Source organism: Augochlora pura, chromosome 3 (genome assembly GCF_028453695.1).
Source record: "Augochlora pura isolate Apur16 chromosome 3, APUR_v2.2.1, whole genome shotgun sequence".
Classification (NCBI taxonomy): domain Eukaryota; kingdom Metazoa; phylum Arthropoda; class Insecta; order Hymenoptera; family Halictidae; genus Augochlora; species Augochlora pura.
This window is the reverse complement of record NC_135774.1, coordinates 3,424,740-3,441,346: the sequence shown is the minus strand read 5'-3', so window position 1 is coordinate 3,441,346 and position 16,607 is coordinate 3,424,740. Positions and strand designations below refer to the sequence as shown.

Below are 16,607 nucleotides of genomic sequence, written 5' to 3'. Positions count from 1 at the left end.
AGACATGTTTTAGCACTTATTTAAGGATGGCGCCACTAGTCAGAGGGAGTTATCTTAATTTGACCTTTGGGTAGCTATAATCAATTCATAGCTATAATGTATTTTAAAAGAAATAGGAATATTAGCAAGAAATGAATATTCTGTATATTACATTTCTACTATGAGTGTTCAATATTATTTGAGAACAATAAATGTATTTGGCGCGAACAAACAGTTTTAAGTTTTGTCAATTTTTTCGTGTAAATGGTACTTACGATGTCAGTTTTATAATCCTTACAATCAGTTTTATAAGTTTTACATTACAAGAAACATATTGCATGCAATGTCTGTGATTTGGTTGTAGCGTTATCGATATTTCAGACACGTGACACAGAACCCTATATGGTGACCAATCTACTCTGATATTTTGTTTGTGGTGGTAAATCAACGTAGGAATTGCACTGCAGTGACAATCAGTGACAATTTAGCAATTGATATAGAAGATCAGCTTACTGAAAGTTGTTACTCTTTAACCTAAACGGAGTCCGAAGCGCAGTCAATATTCCAAGAATCGCGCAGAAGGACTGTATGTCGTGGCAATCATGACGGAAGTATTGAAGAAAGCCGCTTTGTTAATATTATCTGAAAAATGTATGGAGGAGTACTTTGATGAGTACAATTTTCTCGATGGTAAGTTTATTGATATTTTTTAACATAAGTTAGGTAATGGTTTTGTAATCAAAATATTATAAATATTGAATAAAACACCACTCACATAATTAATATGTGGAAGTACTGTACCGTCATGCATTGCGTGAACTACCGTTGGAATCATTCAAAAGGTGGAAATTTAATTTTTTGAAAATAGGAATCTCTTTTCTAATAATTCCATTTATTTATAAGTATAAATGGCACATGATTTTCATGTTAATATTTTTCTATATATCCTTCGAATCTTCAGCATTAAACAGTGTCGTCATTGAATTATTTTCGAAATATTAAATTTTCAAATAATCGAATAGATATTTCCGTGACGATCGCATGACGATGTTCACTTTTTTTCCGACGGTATAATTAGAATTGTTATCTCTTTGAGATATTTTGTAAATGTATATCTTATGCACATTTGAACATTGAACCTTCTTTTTCAAAAGAAATACAAACCATATAAAATAAAATCTTTAAATCATCTAATTGTTTCAGTGGGATGTTTCAAGTCGACCCTCAGCACATGCCTAGGCCTTGCAATTATTTGTGGCTCTTTTCTTGGTTCGAATGTTTATTGATACTTGATATTTAAATAAACGAAATGTTTTAAACAATTGGAAACCACTTTAGATAATAATTACAAGCTTTTCAGTTCTACTAATATTGTTTTATTGTTTTAGTCAAGGTCCCACAAGTTGTAAAAATTTTGAGGAGCAAAAGTGCAGAAGGCATTAATTTTGTAAGTGTATTGTTAGACTTGCTTGTCATCACTTCAATGGTGTCTTACAGCTTTGTCAGTGGCTTTCCTTTCAGGTAATATAATATACACAGGATAACAGTTAATATTAAATGATTTTTCGATCGTTTTAAATATACATATTTTCGGTAATTAATATGTTTTCAGTGCTTGGGGGGATGGAGTTTTCTTAGGGTTGCAAACATTAGCAATTGCAATTCTAGTGTTACATTTTAATGGTAATACTACTTATGCAGCCGTATTTTTTGTTGCTTATCTAGCAATTGTAGCTGAAGCTATGAGTGGTAGGACCCCAACAAATGTACTTTGGGCTTGCCAAACAATGAACATTCCCATTGTTCTCGTTAGTAAGGTATGATATCCAAAAATTTATATAATTTATATATAATATATAACTTCTTATATAACTTATATTGTAGTTTATACAAGCCTATACAAATTACTCCTATGGAAGCACTGGTCAGTTGTCAGCAGTAACTGGCTTCATGCTGTTCTTTGGATCTCTAGCAAGAATATTTACTTCTGTCCAAGAAACAGGGGATGCCTCAATGATAATAATGTATATATGCTCCATGCTCGCAAATGCAGTAATCGCATTCCAAATTTTATACTACTGGAACGTAAAATTATCTACCAAAGAGAAAACGAAGAAGGCTGAATAATTATATTGTTAGATAATACTTACTTTAATGTTATCGGCATCCACAGTAGAGCAACGAATAAAATAATACCAAGCAGGCGCGGGACTAACGGCAGGTGAAAGACTTCTTCTCACGAAAAAAGTACAAACATCCGTAAAATTTTAATCGAGAACATAATTAAACAAAAGATTATCGTTCTAACGACAAAACGGTAATCTACTACCGCGTTGAATTTCCCTCGCATTTTTGTACTATGTAAAATGCAAATAAAAACGTTATGAAACTCGAACTCCTTACTTGTAAATGATTAGATTTTAATCCTAGTTGTGCGACGTCGCTCCACAAATTACAAAATAATTCGTTTATGGGTAATTTCCAGATCGTGCAATCTTTCTATTCTGAATCTCCCGCCAAACCGGAAGTCTCGCATGCGGTGGCGCTGTAAGCAGCGGGTAGAGGAAAAACGGTTATGCGCAGATGTGTCCAGGCCTATTCGTTTCCGATTCTGGCGCAATCGTGATTTGTATGCGGTGTATGGAGAAATTCAGACACGCAGTTGTTTGGTCGCCGATGATGTTGCAAAGTGGACCGTGATATTTTTGGAAACCGCATAAACAGATCGTCGGAAGATAATACGGGAGCAACGGTGAGTAAAAATCCGGGTTCTTTTCTGGCCGATCTGACACGGCGGATTTGAAAAAAGCGGGCGTGGATGAGCGTCGGATTAAATGAGAGGTGGCCATTTGGGAGCGTCATGGCGACGTCGGCCTTCGCAATCCGGCTTCCCGACGACCATCTTGTTACCGATAAATCAATATAGCGCGCCTTTCCTCCTGCGTAAGCGTTTCATTCGCATATAAAGAATATTCCACGGATATCGATTCGATTTATCGTCGTTGATTGCAATACGCTGGAGGAATATCAACGGCCACAGGTAAATGTCGTTTGAGGGAAACCGGTCTTGTTCAATAGAGTTCTCCTTGTGTCTCTGGGCGCGTTCTTGCGCAGAGAATACCATCCCCTTTTTGGAGCTATGATTCACGGTACATACTCGGATAAACTATACGAGGCCACATACGCTCTTGTTCCATAACGTTCGACCGAGCCGAATTTCGATGCCCAGAATATTACTTATCTGGATAATCACATCGTGGAGAGATAGTGATTCATTTATTCCAAAATCAGATAGACAAAAAAAAAACGTATATATGTACGCATATATGTATAGACAAAAAAACACGTGTTCTTGGCTGTTGGGACGATGATCCTTTTTTGCATGCCAATTTCGGACAATTGGTCGGAGAGGCAACTATTTAAAGTCCTTTTACTTTATCGATTCAGATAGTACTTGGCAGGCTGAAAATTGGAAAATCATTACGAATCTGCCGATTTTCATAGTATTGCAGGACTAGGTTGCTTGCAGTACTGAATCAAAATGGAATCAATGGATGCGCGTCTTGTCGCGCAAGCATTGAACTACCATGGCCAACAGTTGCAGAAAGTGTGGGAAGGAGAACGCAACGAAAATGAGCTGGCCATGCTCAATCTCAAGGAACCTAATTTTGAGATTTACCAACAACGGCAGAAAACACTTAGGTAGATAACCTGTGAATTACTTTGTTAACTGTTGCTTCGAGCATGCGATATAACTTGGATATTCCTTCTCTTGTTTCTGTAGCTTTGGGGATAGGGGGAAAAGGCTAAAGCTGCAACAATTCCTTGCAAAGAAAGCAGATGCCCTCTATGATAAAGCAAATTTGGACAAAACAGTCGACCCTATCAAGCAGGAATTGGGGGATGAAGGTATGAATACGCTTTCGTTGAGATACAATTTTCTGGTGATTGCACAATGTTGTGCAACTTATGAAACGTCTGTGTTCTTCCAGAGTTTTACGCAACAATGCCTGGCCTTGACACTTATGTCACCATGGAAAAGTCACAACGTATACGCAACTTTTTGGAGGTAATTATTTGTTACTTGTACAATATGCATTAGCCAGGGAGATATTTAAGGATGTTAAAAAATCTGCGATTTAATGCTGAAAATTTATTAATAAATATTAAATGGTTTATAAATTGCTTCGAATGTTCTTTGTAGAGTTTGGTGGTTGGAGATGTTATATACGCGCAAGTGATGGGTAAAAGTGCTGCTGGGCTACTTCTGAAGGTGCTGTGCAACTGCAGCGATTGCCCCAGAGTTGTTACTGATTTAGGAGTAAAGGTACATAGTCTTTTTTATCAGGAGTAGTTCTAGATAAGGCTTTAAATAGCTTCCATTGGCTCATTGCGGTGTTATGCAATCTTGTAGGCTCTGATATTGAACACGGCCACAGTGCCGGCGGTGGACAAGAAAGGTGTTACAAGAAGCTACATGGCAAATGATCTCATCTGCGTCGTAGTCAGTGAAGTTAACGTTGAAGCCGAGCGAGTCGTTGCAGTTATGAACGTACCCGCCCGCGAAGGGCAAGCCCCACACCCACCTATGGGACTTATCCATTCGGATGACCTTCCGGAAGCTTATAAGTAAGTAACCCGACGTCCAAGATAAGTACAATCTAGACTTTTTTTTTTGTATTTTACAAATAACGCTTCACTAACTCTTGTATACTGACATGAACATATCACTGTAGGGAATTTCATATACACTATAGAACTGGTAAAAAAAAAAAGTGTTTTGTGATGCATCCATAGCACTTCCTACTGAACGTTTTTATTTTAAAACTCGAATAAAAAGTGAGAAAGAATAGAAAACAGTAAGAGAAAAAGTTGTTCTCTATGATCGTTTGAATAAAAGCGATATATATTTTGAGAGCACTGTTGCACTAACTGAAGGCAGGGAGAGAGATCTTTCTCTGTCAATGGTAGTTTTGGATTTAGGATCGATAATTATGATAATAATAAATCTCGATCGTGTTCGAAATACATTCTCTATCGGCAGAGAGCATATAGTTACGCCTGTTTTTAATTTGCATAATACGTGAGAGTTCAAACTTGTTGCATCCTTTAGTAATCTTTTTCTAAAACTCTGTTTTATTGTCGATAAAATAAAATCAAAGTAAAAGAGAAAAGAAAAGGTAAGGAAAATAGTATGGTGGCCGAAAGAAGGTTGAGATTTAACAGACGCACTGTGATACTAACAAAACAAGGTAAATTAGATTTGATTCCTCTTACACGTTTTTATGAATTTAGGTGCCAGACACTCTCAGTAACGTAAAAAGTTGATAGTCAGTATGATGATGAATTTCTAATGTGATACAAATGATTCAAACCTTGAGCATTGGTTGACATGGCTCTGTTGCGCACAATATTCTATCTACGTTTGTGATATGTTACTCTCAAAGCACCAGCCAAACTATGGCGCCAAATGACATCAATGTCTTTTGAGGTTGCATTTCCAGTATGAGATGTTGAGCCTTGGGTGGTCAGAGTGAGTGCTACAGACGGTAGGTATAATAATGATTTACCGTTGTTTGGTCTCTATTGGTAAATTTTAACGACAAAGCAGTGAATTCGTAAACCAAAGCAATATGTAATCCCTTCCAAAAAAATGATCTGTCGATTGTTCGAAGCATTTCATTAAAATGCTTTCCTATTTCTATACCATAATATTAACACTGACAAAATTTAATCAGCGCTGCTTCCATTCCGTAATCCGTCTGTGCATTTGTTGTTCTCCGTGTACTGCCTAATCGAGCGATATTCCGGCATATGCGAATCGGTGCTCGAATCCAGGGACCAAACAACCAAAATCTTAATCGCCCGAACCTTTACCTTTAAGCCTCAAAAGAATCGCGCCTTGTCATAATAATGCCTCATTTAAACTTACAGCTTAAATTGACAAATAAAAAATCTAAAAAAACGATGTCATGTTTGAATTGACACCACAAAATGCAAAAAAACAGACGACAGTACTGCTACTGCATCTAAAAAATACAATTTTTTTGGTCAACTTGGAAGATAAAATATACTCAGGCGTGGCTCCCAACCTATCCTAGGGCTATGCAATTTATTTTATCGCACCAAAAAAACTATACCATACTTGTATAAAAAATACCGAAAAACCACCGTCGATCGATGATAGGCTGTGTGCTTTTGTGTTGAGAACTCCTCTGATTACAAACATGATACAAAATACTAGAAATATACGTCTTAGCGGTACATGAAAGGTGAGAGACGAGTTTACATAATAATGAGGTTGTGTACCATTTGTAAATTTATAAATAAGAAATAATCTCTGGTAATAAAGGAAAAAAACTTACCAACTTTTTTCGCCAATGTTAATCCCTGTTATGGACCCCTGCTGCTTGTTAACGGTACAAACGTAGATTTTGATCGACTCTAATACCACGAGGTGTCTGATAATAATCACTCTGTTCTCACTTTCTCACTCTTCTTCTATTTCATTTTCCCTGTCTCTTATTTTTTTTCTTGGTTCTTTGTTTCTCGTTCCGAACGGAAGAAAAAAGAAACGGAATCCTACACGAGTTTCCTCTTGAAGCATCTTTGGCATTAGTGTCGTATCGTTGAATAATTCATGCAGATCGAGGCAGAAGGAATAGAAACGATTCATTATACGCAGAGGCGAAACGAGAGCAACGATTTGGTGTACCTTATTAAAGCGCACACGTGTAAAGGATACGACAAAGCCAAAGGATCTGTACACTATTTACGTATACGTATAGCTATATAGATAAAGACGATGAGACGTCGAATACGAAAACCGAAGAGCCTACAATTGATAATCGAAAGAAAAACCCTCTACCAGGATAACAATAATCGAGCCCAGGACGCACTATAAAACAAGCACGAGGAAATTCGGTCGTCATGATTATCAAGTCTTTAGTTTTACCGTTAACGAAGTAGCTTTGGTATCCTTTCTTTGGCAAAGGTCAAGAACGATCCTTGCATCTCGATAATCGATCCTCTCTCTTTGTGGTGTAGGAAAGCGATGGACAACAAAGGACAATCGTACGAAGCGATGTTGGAGAATAGTACTGGCTTCAACAACCCCAACAACATAAAATATCTATCCGACTTGATGGGTCTTGGCCAAGAGAACCATTCCAATATGGTTGGTCTGAGGTAAACAAATATTATCACTCCGATTTCTCCTGTTCTAATTCCCTCTGCCTCATATTGTGGTCTACAATTCTTAATAAAACTTGTACACCATAGTGTGGGAGAGAGGGAGTACAGATTCAACTCCGACTAGAAGACAATCTCTCTATAATCTTTCGATGCAACTTTTCAGGGAGAGATTCCCACCTAATGAATATGCGTCTGAATTAAGGCAGGCGCAAGCCAGTAAGTGGGCGTTCCGAAGCGTGGCTGAAGGAATAGACCACTTCAAGGCCGGCCGTCACACTGAGGCTTTCCAATGTCTCAACAAAGCATTGACCGTAGATCCACGAAACGTCGAAGGATTGGTAGCTCGTGGAGCATTGTAAGTTGTAACCAGTTCAAAAGCCATACATTTCATTGGATTTTGTCATTTAACCTTGTGCCACTGAAACCGTACAACTCGCTTGTTTTTTTTCACAGGTATGCGAACAGCGGCAGCTTCAAGAAAGCAATCGATGACTTCGAAACAGCGCTGAAGCTAAATCAGACTCATGCGAACGCTCGTAAATACATGGCGGAGACTCTGGTCGCTCTTGGTCGAAGTTACGAGGACGAGAAAAAGTATGAGGACGCGCAAAAAGCATACGAAAACTGTCTATCGATCGCTCCGTTCCACGAGGAAGCCAGAAACTCGATTGAGTATATAAAGTCGAAAACCTTAACCTCGTCTTTGAATCCGTTGGACACGTTCAAGAGCTTCGAAGCGGAGAACGATGTTGGTGAGAATAAGAAAGAGAAGAAGAAGCGTAAGAAAGAAAGGAAATCGCGATCGAAGAAGAGACAAAGATGGAGCTCCAGCTCCAGCTCATCGTCGAGCGGGTCGTCGAGTTCCTCTAGCTCGGAGTCCAGCAGTTCCTCTTCTTCTGGAAGTTCCAGATCAGCGTCCAGATCGCCTAGTCGTAAGCGGAAGCATAAGAAGGACCATCGTGGGTCGTTGTCGCCTCTGAGCAAACGTATGGCTCAGTACAATAATCCACCAGCAGCCACGACGGCAGCTCATGATGTAATAGCTCCTGTTTCTTACACGTCGAACACCCGTGACAAAATGGACGACTATGAAATTAAAGTGAGAAAGTTTCTCGAACAGACCAAGGACGATTCCGATTATGAAGATAAGGTAAGATTACCGTACATTTTCTTATCGCTACGATTTTATCAATCATATCAATTATTCATTAAGACTGTGAATCTTTGTTTTTCGTGTGTGCGTAGGTAAGAAAATTCTTAGAAGAGACTGCCAGGTGGAAACGGGAAAGGGAGAAGGAAAAGAAACATTCAGAAAGTGAGAAAATGAAGAAAAAGAAGAAGAAAGAGAAGAAGGGGAAAGACAAAGAAAAAGAGGACAAGAAAAGTCGAAAGAAGAAGAAGAAGGAGGAAAGAAAGAAACGGAAGAACAAGGATAAACTTGAACGGGACTTGGAGGCTCTGAAAAAGTCCTCCTTGCCAGACTTGGAACAACTTGAGTCGAAACTGAACGCGTACTACGCGAAGGTTGAGAAAGAGACCGCTGTTTTGAAAAGGTTGGAACCGTACCCAGTTAACGATAAACGTTTCGTTCTTGTTCGTTTCGTTTCAACATGATCGTATTTATCAGTCTAGGAGCGTACCTTGCATTTCGTTTGTCTGCTATCAGCCAAGTTGCCGGTTCTTGGTCTAGCTTTGATTAAAGAAACGTTAATTGGAAACGCGGTCCCTGACGCGTCGTATTTTATTTATGTTTTTATATTTACTAGGTATGTAGCTCAGTATAATGACATACCTTCCCCTCTTAGCAACGCGGAGAAGCTCGCTGAGAGTTCGCGGAGGGAGGAGGAGCTGCGCAGAGAGAGGGAAAGGGAGAGAGATGAGGCGTCGAAAGCGTATCACGAGCGCGAGTCTAGAATACCGATGACGGCGCAACAGCGTAAAGGTAACACCATGAATTCCCACGCGAAACAAGGTGCGATGTATGTGCTACATTCAACTTTATCCAGACTTCGACCTTTCAGAGATTCAAAGGAAACCCCTCACCGACATATTCGAGCAGGAGTCCCAGCTGATACACCCGGAGCCAAAGTTGCCTGCTCTTGACACAGCCGCGCTCAATGCCAAATGGAAAGCTGCGCAAGCTGCTAGGTAAGTTGATCATCAGCTGGTTCATAGTTACTATGTGAATCTGAACTTTATCCATAATTTTGTATGTCTAGACAAAAGGATGTGATGCCCCAGAAATGGCAAGATGTGCCTCCGGAGGGTAAAAAGATGCAGGCGAATGTAGACAGCGAAGAAGACGATGACAATGAGCTAGAGGAGAAGCTGCAGCGTGCTGCCCTGGAGAAATCGATGAACATCCGCAAACAGATGCAACGAGAACTGGCAGAGAAAAGGGCCGCACAAGCTCAACCAATGTCCGCGCCTACACCTCCGCCGTTGCCCAAAGAGCCCCCTATCCCGAAGCAAGCTCCGGTGAAGTATCCGACGCCTCAACCACAAAACAAATTCCAATCGTACAAAGATCCGTCGTTATCCGCACCGCAGACGACGCCTACAAAGTTCAGCTCGAGTAATAACTTGGGTGGCAAGTTCCAGCCGATTGGCCAGAGTGGCAACAGTGGCGGCGGTCATCCACCTGAACCACCTCGTCCGCCTCCGCCGACGAAGAACCAGAACCAAGCCAAAGGACCTAGAACAGACTCAGATAGCGAAGCGGAACGGCAGCACAGACAGACGCCTAAGAAACGAGAGTCGACTAGCAGAGGCGGCGTGACCAAGAGAATGAGCAGGGACCGTCCAGCTAAGCGTTCCCGCAGTAGATCGCGCAGTGCCTCCAGCTCTGGCTCGTCCAGATCTCGATCGCCTAGGAGGAGCCGATCACGATCTTACTCGAACAGAAGATCGGGCAGTTACGAACGTAAATACAGTCGATCGCCGTCGGGCACGTACAGCAGATCGCGATCTAGGTCACGCTCCAGGTCGTACACGAGGAGTCGCAGTCGCAGCAGGTCCGGTGACAGAAGCTACTATCGCAAGAGACAGTTCCGGCCATACAACAATCGCGGCACTTATTACAAGCCCCGCTTCCAAAGCTTCAACAATCCGAACCATCGTGGCGGTGGCAACAATTTCCAGAATCGGAACCGGTTCTATAATAATCAGCACAACAATCGGTTCGGCAACAGGCGCGGTGGCGGATTCAATAACCGTGGAGGTGGTAGGGGACGCGGCGGTAACCGTGGCGGCAGATTTTTCCACGGCAAACAGGGCTTCCGCGACTTCAGGGACAGGAGGGACTTCAGAGATCGGCGGGGACAGTCGCGCGATAGATACAGCGATCGCAGCTACTCCCCTGACCCTATGAGAAAGGTCGACGAGGCGAAAGAAAAGATTAACAAGATGCTCGAGGGCGGTGATGACGTGATGGAGCATCAACAGGGCGGCGGAGGCTCTAATGTGCCACCGAGCAAGAGGCAAGACGGACCTTTGAGCGAGGGCGAAGAGAGAGACGATGATGACTACGAGAGGTGGGGAGAGGGCGAGGGGGGCGACACAGCTAACAAGGTTGGTTAGGTCTCTTCCGCGTAGACTTTCGCGAAAGAACAACCTGTCTCCGTGATGACGATCATGATAATCTGGATGACGATGATATCTGGAATAATAAGATGAGGATGAAATGATGGTGATGATGGTGATGAGCCACACGTGCAAGGAACGACCGACTTAGGAGCCAACTAACTCTCGTTTGTTGCTAGAATGAGGAGGTTGGACCTGACAACGAGAACCTGGACGGCAAGGAGTACTTCATTGAGCGCATGAAGCAGCGAAGCAAGAATGTTTTAATGCAGAGAGCCCTTGCCGCTAAGATTTGGTAGAAACACCTCCCTCCCGGTTGCCGTTGCTGCTTCTTCGATTCTTCTCCTTCGTCTGTGATATAGTTCAAACTTTTTCTCGGACTTTAGACACCGACCGGATTCACGTGAGAGAGACACTTTCTGAAATTGCGATCATATCGAAACTGCGTCGATAGACCCCGAAATGAGGCGGAAACGGAAAATGGAGAATCTAACGAGAAGGTGAATAACATTGCATATAAAACGACAAAAACATTGTAACTCTCGGTAGACATGACGGTCGAGAGAAATAGGCATGACGGTCGAAAGAAATTGCACCTTGTTTCTTTACGACCCTTTAGCTTTTTATCTAGTGAAGCTAATAGGTTGGCGAGCCGTCGTTTCGCTCGATGGTCATGTTCGCGAATATCTATGTTAAATAGTAAATATTCATTAGGGGCACTGTGCGCTCGACGCGAGAGACAGTGTGTCCCTTCGTTTCCTTTTGATTTTATTTAACGTTAGCGAAAGGATATTACTTCGTACTTATTCTTAGACTCGTTCTCTTTCTTTTATACGTTACGATTGTCTCGTAAATAATTAAGAATAGAACACGAATGAGAGAGAGAGAGAGAGTGAGTGAGAGATTGATAGAGAAGCTTCGAAGAGAAGTGTTCGTTCGCGGTAGAATTTCACGCACACACGAGTGGCTTTTCATTATCATTCATTATCAAGATTAATGGATAATACATGGCTCTTTTAAAAACACAATTACCTTCCAAATCAAGATCCTTTTCGATCACTTTGCCGGGAATCCCTCGTCTCGATTCTCCCTCGCGACACTATCGAATAAAATGAACAGAGTAAAATGCGTGTTTGAATAAACTGTTTTATCGAGTCGCGGCTCGAGAGAAGAATTGATTTACCGAGGGAAATGAAACGAGGCCCACCCCGCCTCCCACGTTTATTACAAATACTTATTTTAAGGTATCTAGTAATTTACCTAGTAAGACACTTATATATGTTGTATGTAAACGAGTTGCTGTAAAATTCAGAGATCGGCAAATACATAAACACGAAATCACAAAGCCAAAGAGAGTTTTCTCTTCGTCTTTGAAGGAAACGCGTTCGAGGAAAAGGAAACGGAAAACCCGTTCGTCGCGTGTATCGTTCTGTTTGTAATTCGTCTTTTTTTTTATCTTTCGGCGAGCCATTTCCAGACCATTGCCTTCAAAGAGTTGAACTGGTTTATTGATATCGGCCGGCGATTTGGATATCGCGTTCTCGCGTCCCGCTATTTAAACAACGGCCCGCGACCGCCTATTCGCATTCGTTCACGTTCAGTCCAAGAAAAAAAATGAAGAGCTACGCTTTCGCGGCCGTTTTCCTCGTTGTTGTCGCGAGGCTGGAGACTACGGCGACGTTTCTCTACAGTAAGTTTTAGGCCAGAAAAAAAGGCGGCAGAACGATACGGTGAAGTACAACTTTTCTGATCTTTTCGAAGAGCCCGAAGCGATAGACGTGAAGACGTGCGGGCCGAACGAGGTTTACAGTTCGTGCGCCGGGAACCCGAAATGCGAGAAGAGCTGCGACAACATCGACACATGGGACTCCGTCGGATGCGCCTACCAGGCGGAGTGCGTCGCGGGATGCGTCTGCGGCGAGGGCTTCGTTCGCGACGCGAACCGCGTCTGCGTTTGGGCGAACCGGTGTCCGAGGGTCAGGCACTGAGAACAGGATCAAACGAGCAGACACCGAAACCAACAACGACCATGGCCAGCACCAGTAATGTTAACCGCGCCTCCCGTTTCTTTTTCTTAGTTGTAGAATTCCTTTAGTGTTCAATAAAACACTTGACAAACAACAGATCAGAGATATTGTAAAAACGTTCGCGTGGGAACGGCGCGTTCTCTAGGACCGACTCTTCCATCCTAGTCCTGGCGAGATGCGTAGACGCATTTTGGTAGAAAGTGGAGGGGGAATGTGGCGGCGCGCGATATGATAGCGTTTTGAGATGGCTCAGTCCCGCGCCGTCTTTCACGTGCACGACACATTTCGGGAAACGGGGGTTCTTATCGGCGCGACGGCTCCTTTCACCGATTCTTTTCCTTTGCCGACCGATCTTCGTTGTCTTTTCTAGTTCACCCTAGATAAGATTATTCGTCCGTTTATCCTTCCGAAATTCGATTTTGTTCGCGGATTATTTGCCGGAGAGCGTTCCACGTTTTTTGAGTCCGGGTTGTTTGAAGTGCGAGTGAATGCTAGTGTGCCCGTGGATTATTGTCATGGATACGAGAGAAACAAACGAAAGAGCGAGAGAGAGAGAGAAAGAAATAGACTGACTGTTGGATCGACGAATGAGTGAGTACCACAGTTTCCAATGATATTTAAATCCGTTCGGGCAATTGATCGCGAACGAGTCCTGCTCCTTATTAAGCACGAAATTATCGGCGCAGCGGTCACCGCTGATTATTCTCTATCGAGCGGGCCAAAAAAAGAAGCCCGCGCGGCCACCTCGATCGAGCATCCCCGGTGGGTCCACGTCCATTGTGATTTTAATAAGCCTTATGCAAATTACAAATGAAATTGTCAGCGGCAGGCCCGCGGTCCATTCTTCGTCGTTGATGGGGACAATTAGAAGAGCTTTGTCCGGCGACCACGCGTTGTCCGGCTGCTCGGCAACTTGAGTCCCAACGAGAGGACCGCCCGCCAACCCCTAATGTTTGTATCCGGTCCCCAGGACGTTCACTTCCGACCGGAGAGTGCCTATGCCGCTTGCTGACCAACGACTTCTTCGACTCGTTCAACAGTTCACGTTCCGCTCCCAACGTTGCTCCAATCGAGTCGCGCAAATCGAAGCTAATTCGAGTTAGAGTTAGGAACAAACGGGGAAGGGTTTAACGCTCACCTCGGACCAAGGTGAGCCCTTGGATGATCGAGAAAAGTTTGGAGCATTTTACGTAATTTCAATCGTCGAAACGAAGTCGTTGGTCCGCAACAGTTTCAGTTGTTAATTACTGGTTTTATAATTTTCATTTATTAGATTCTTTTGATCCAAGGCGTAGATACCGTGCTACATTACATCTCAAGTTTATCACGTTAATCCCATTGCATCACATTTAAATCACATTGTTCATTAGAGAATAATAATGCAATCTTCCATTTCGTTGCAACCAGAATTATACAGAAAAGTGCCGACGACATCTACAGTTGTAAAAGATAACCGGTTCTCTCTGCTGGTAGCAGAAGCGCAGTTTTGACACATCCTAATGGTTTCCAGTTAACACCTCGGCCCGCAATTGCTTTCTACAGCCGTAGAGGATACAAGGTTTGCTTTAGTGGTAAGAGAAGCGCGGTAGAGCTACATGGTGATGGTTTCGAATTAGCACCTCGGTAAAATACTATTTTCTACAGCTGTGGAAGCTACCAGGTTCTCTTCGAAGGTAGCAGAAGGACGGTGGCACCTTCTGTCTTGCTCTCGATAGTCGGACCTGGTCCCCGGTTAGGGTCAGCCAACGCGCCGCGATCGAAGGAGGGTAAAGAGCGTGGAGAAGTCGCGAGGCAGAGCGGAATAGTAGGCGGGTGGTCGGGAATCGAACGGAATCACGGAGGCTGGAGGTCGATGGTTTGGGGTGGAGATAAGTTTTTACGGTAGGGTTACTAACTTACGGACTCGGCATTGTCGAGTTCCCGGTGACGGGAGGACAATGCGCGTTCGGGACACAATGCTTCACTCTGGAATCTGAAGGCAGTCTTGACTATCAACCTGCAACCACCCTCTCGCGCATCTGTGTCTACCAATACTCCGGCCCTTCTTGCACATATCTCTCCCTCTTCTGCTGCCGCGCGGTGCTCGCGCGGGCGCTCGTCGTTACTTTCTCATTCTGTCAAGCTCGCTTCTGCCGAAAAAAGAATCCCTTTGTCATCGACGACTTTCGACGGGGGGTGGCTGGGGGATTGCGGTACGGTCGGACGCTGGACCAACTTCTGTCGTCTTAAGCCCAGACTTCCGATGCGCGATCGAACGCCACCGCGATGGTTCCGCGGAGAATCGCTCGCGGTTTACGCAGTCGATCGTTTTAAGATTAGTCGAGGGTCTTCTGAGATGTTCGACGGATAGGGTAGCTCGATGAAAAATTATTTGCAGCGTGTGTACGCAGAGCAAACGATTGTTTTAGGATTAACGGAGGATCCAGGTCCACGGGAACATCTTAGAAGTTGATCCGCGCGATCAAAGCGGTAGTATGAACCACGAAGGCAGAAACAACCCAGGCCGAGTGCAAAAAGACAGGGGGATGGAGCAGGCGCAAGGAGGGTGGTGAACAAGAGACAGACGGTCGGGCATTTCAATCGCTCTTAGGGCTCTCTCTTTGGCTCGGCTTTTCCGTTTCTTTCTGGCACAAAAGCCACATTGTTTCGTCGCCGGGTTCGTATGGACGCGGGCTAAAATACTCCTCTTTTCTGGCGGCACGGTAGCGCGCTCGCGCGCGCGGATACACCGAGAAGCAGGCCGCAGACAGGCAACCGGGGGCCGTCACACACGCGCTCGCGCGCGTACAAGGGAAGCGTGCCGAAAGCAACAGCGACGTCGGGCTGCACCATCGTCAACGGGAACACCGTTCGCCGGCATACAATCCTTTCTCGTACATTCAATGCTCGTCGCACCACTCGGTATCCTTTTGTCGCTGTTTATAGCTCCCGTAGGCCCGGCCAGCCGCCCCCGCGCGCGTGCTGTGCACCCGCTACGAGCGCATTCCGGCTTAATTCTGTATCGTCTAACTGGACCGTGGAGGGAATCGTCTGTTGGCCAGGAAACCGTGCTGCGAATTCCTGGCCGCGTCGCCTTTTTCTACCTTCCCGGTACTAACGCCCGCGGGATTTCCGGACGAGCGTGTCAAACGTGTGTCGATGCACCGTCCGACGACTTAGTTTGATCCATTGTCCGCGAAACCGACGCGTTAATTACATCCGAGAGCGGAGTCGTTCCACCGAACGGAACACGGAATCTATCGGAAATCACGGGTATGTCTGACCAGGTGTGTCCTTATCCCCTGCGGACGTGCTCGCGCCGATTTTAAAGCGTCGAACTCTGGGGTGCTGGGTGATACGATTTATTCGAACTATTTTACGGACTCTTGGACGTGACTTTTTCTCAATTTAATATACAAGCTAGTGAAAGCGTGTTCACTTCTACTGAATTGCATAAAATATGGCAGACATAGAATTCGAGAGCTAGAATTTTATCGGATGTAATATATGTAGCTAGTATCTTCATACGAAATGTCCAGTTTTATTAACTTTTAATGTTACTCTGGGTGCTCAATGATACTCTAGGAGCTAGGTACTCTAGGAGTTAGGTGAACTCTAAGCGGCTATTAGCGTGGAAACGTTGATCTCATCGAAGCTCGGAACGAGAAAGGGTAGCTTTCAGGCTGTCCAGTAGTATCTCTACATTATCCTCGAAAGAGGCAGGAAATCTCTTATTCGGAACGTGCTTGGGTGGCGAAAGAGTCCGAAAAGTGAGAGCCGTGGCTCTGATCCCGTAGGACGCAATCGAGGATAAATCAAGCGGGGTCAAGGTCCGGCGGTGCGATT

At 43.9% G+C, this 16,607-nt stretch overlaps 3 protein-coding genes across 7 annotated transcripts; all 3 read left to right on the top strand.

Moving 5' to 3' along the window:
- Window positions 1-430: 430 nt before the first annotated feature.
- On the top strand, window positions 431-2,368 carry LOC144478852 (mannose-P-dolichol utilization defect 1 protein homolog). The gene is made up of 5 exons (XM_078197169.1): window positions 431-669; window positions 1,183-1,248; window positions 1,368-1,500; window positions 1,592-1,796; window positions 1,864-2,368. The coding sequence occupies exons 1-5, from the start codon at window positions 582-584 to the stop codon at window positions 2,104-2,106; spliced, it is 735 nt and encodes a 244-aa protein (XP_078053295.1). The 5' UTR covers window positions 431-581; the 3' UTR covers window positions 2,107-2,368.
- Window positions 2,369-2,592: 224 nt separating this feature from the next.
- LOC144478755 (uncharacterized) lies at window positions 2,593-12,566 on the top strand. Of its 5 annotated transcripts, none has more exons than XM_078196960.1 (13): window positions 2,593-2,731; window positions 3,484-3,681; window positions 3,764-3,888; window positions 3,972-4,048; window positions 4,184-4,306; window positions 4,394-4,608; window positions 7,027-7,167; window positions 7,337-7,528; window positions 7,627-8,323; window positions 8,419-8,726; window positions 8,979-9,115; window positions 9,180-9,321; window positions 9,393-12,566. In XM_078196960.1, exons 2-13 carry the CDS (start codon window positions 3,521-3,523, stop codon window positions 10,750-10,752), a joined length of 3,678 nt encoding a protein of 1,225 aa, XP_078053086.1. In that variant the 5' UTR covers window positions 2,593-2,731; window positions 3,484-3,520; the 3' UTR covers window positions 10,753-12,566. The 5 variants fall into 5 exon arrangements, with proteins under 5 accessions (XP_078053086.1, XP_078053083.1, XP_078053085.1 ...); XM_078196957.1 differs by having other exon boundaries at window positions 8,940-9,115; XM_078196959.1 differs by having other exon boundaries at window positions 8,940-9,115; window positions 9,195-9,321; window positions 9,393-12,565.
- Window positions 12,370-12,743, top strand: LOC144467581 (serine protease inhibitor). The gene is made up of 2 exons (XM_078176446.1): window positions 12,370-12,445; window positions 12,517-12,743. The coding sequence occupies exons 1-2, from the start codon at window positions 12,370-12,372 to the stop codon at window positions 12,741-12,743; spliced, it is 303 nt and encodes a 100-aa protein (XP_078032572.1).
- The last annotated feature ends 3,864 nt before the right edge of the window (window positions 12,744-16,607 follow it).

Bases quoted from the DNA above. Each gene is read 5' to 3' on its own strand.
- LOC144478852 (XM_078197169.1), top strand. From the start codon at position 582: ATGACGGAAGTATTGAAGAAAGCCGCTTTGTTAATATTATCTGAAAAA. The intron at 1,249-1,367 runs GTTCGAATGTTT...TTATTGTTTTAG, and splicing joins TATTTGTGGCTCTTTTCTTG to TCAAGGTCCCACAAGTTGTA. The intron at 1,501-1,591 runs GTAATATAATAT...ATATGTTTTCAG, and splicing joins GTCAGTGGCTTTCCTTTCAG to TGCTTGGGGGGATGGAGTTT.
- LOC144478755 (XM_078196957.1), top strand. From the start codon at position 3,521: ATGGAATCAATGGATGCGCGTCTTGTCGCGCAAGCATTGAACTACCAT. The intron at 3,889-3,971 runs GTATGAATACGC...GTGTTCTTCCAG, and splicing joins GCAGGAATTGGGGGATGAAG to AGTTTTACGCAACAATGCCT. The intron at 9,322-9,392 runs GTAAGTTGATCA...TTGTATGTCTAG, and splicing joins AAAGCTGCGCAAGCTGCTAG to ACAAAAGGATGTGATGCCCC.
- LOC144467581 (XM_078176446.1), top strand. From the start codon at position 12,370: ATGAAGAGCTACGCTTTCGCGGCCGTTTTCCTCGTTGTTGTCGCGAGG. The intron at 12,446-12,516 runs GTAAGTTTTAGG...ATCTTTTCGAAG, and splicing joins TACGGCGACGTTTCTCTACA to AGCCCGAAGCGATAGACGTG.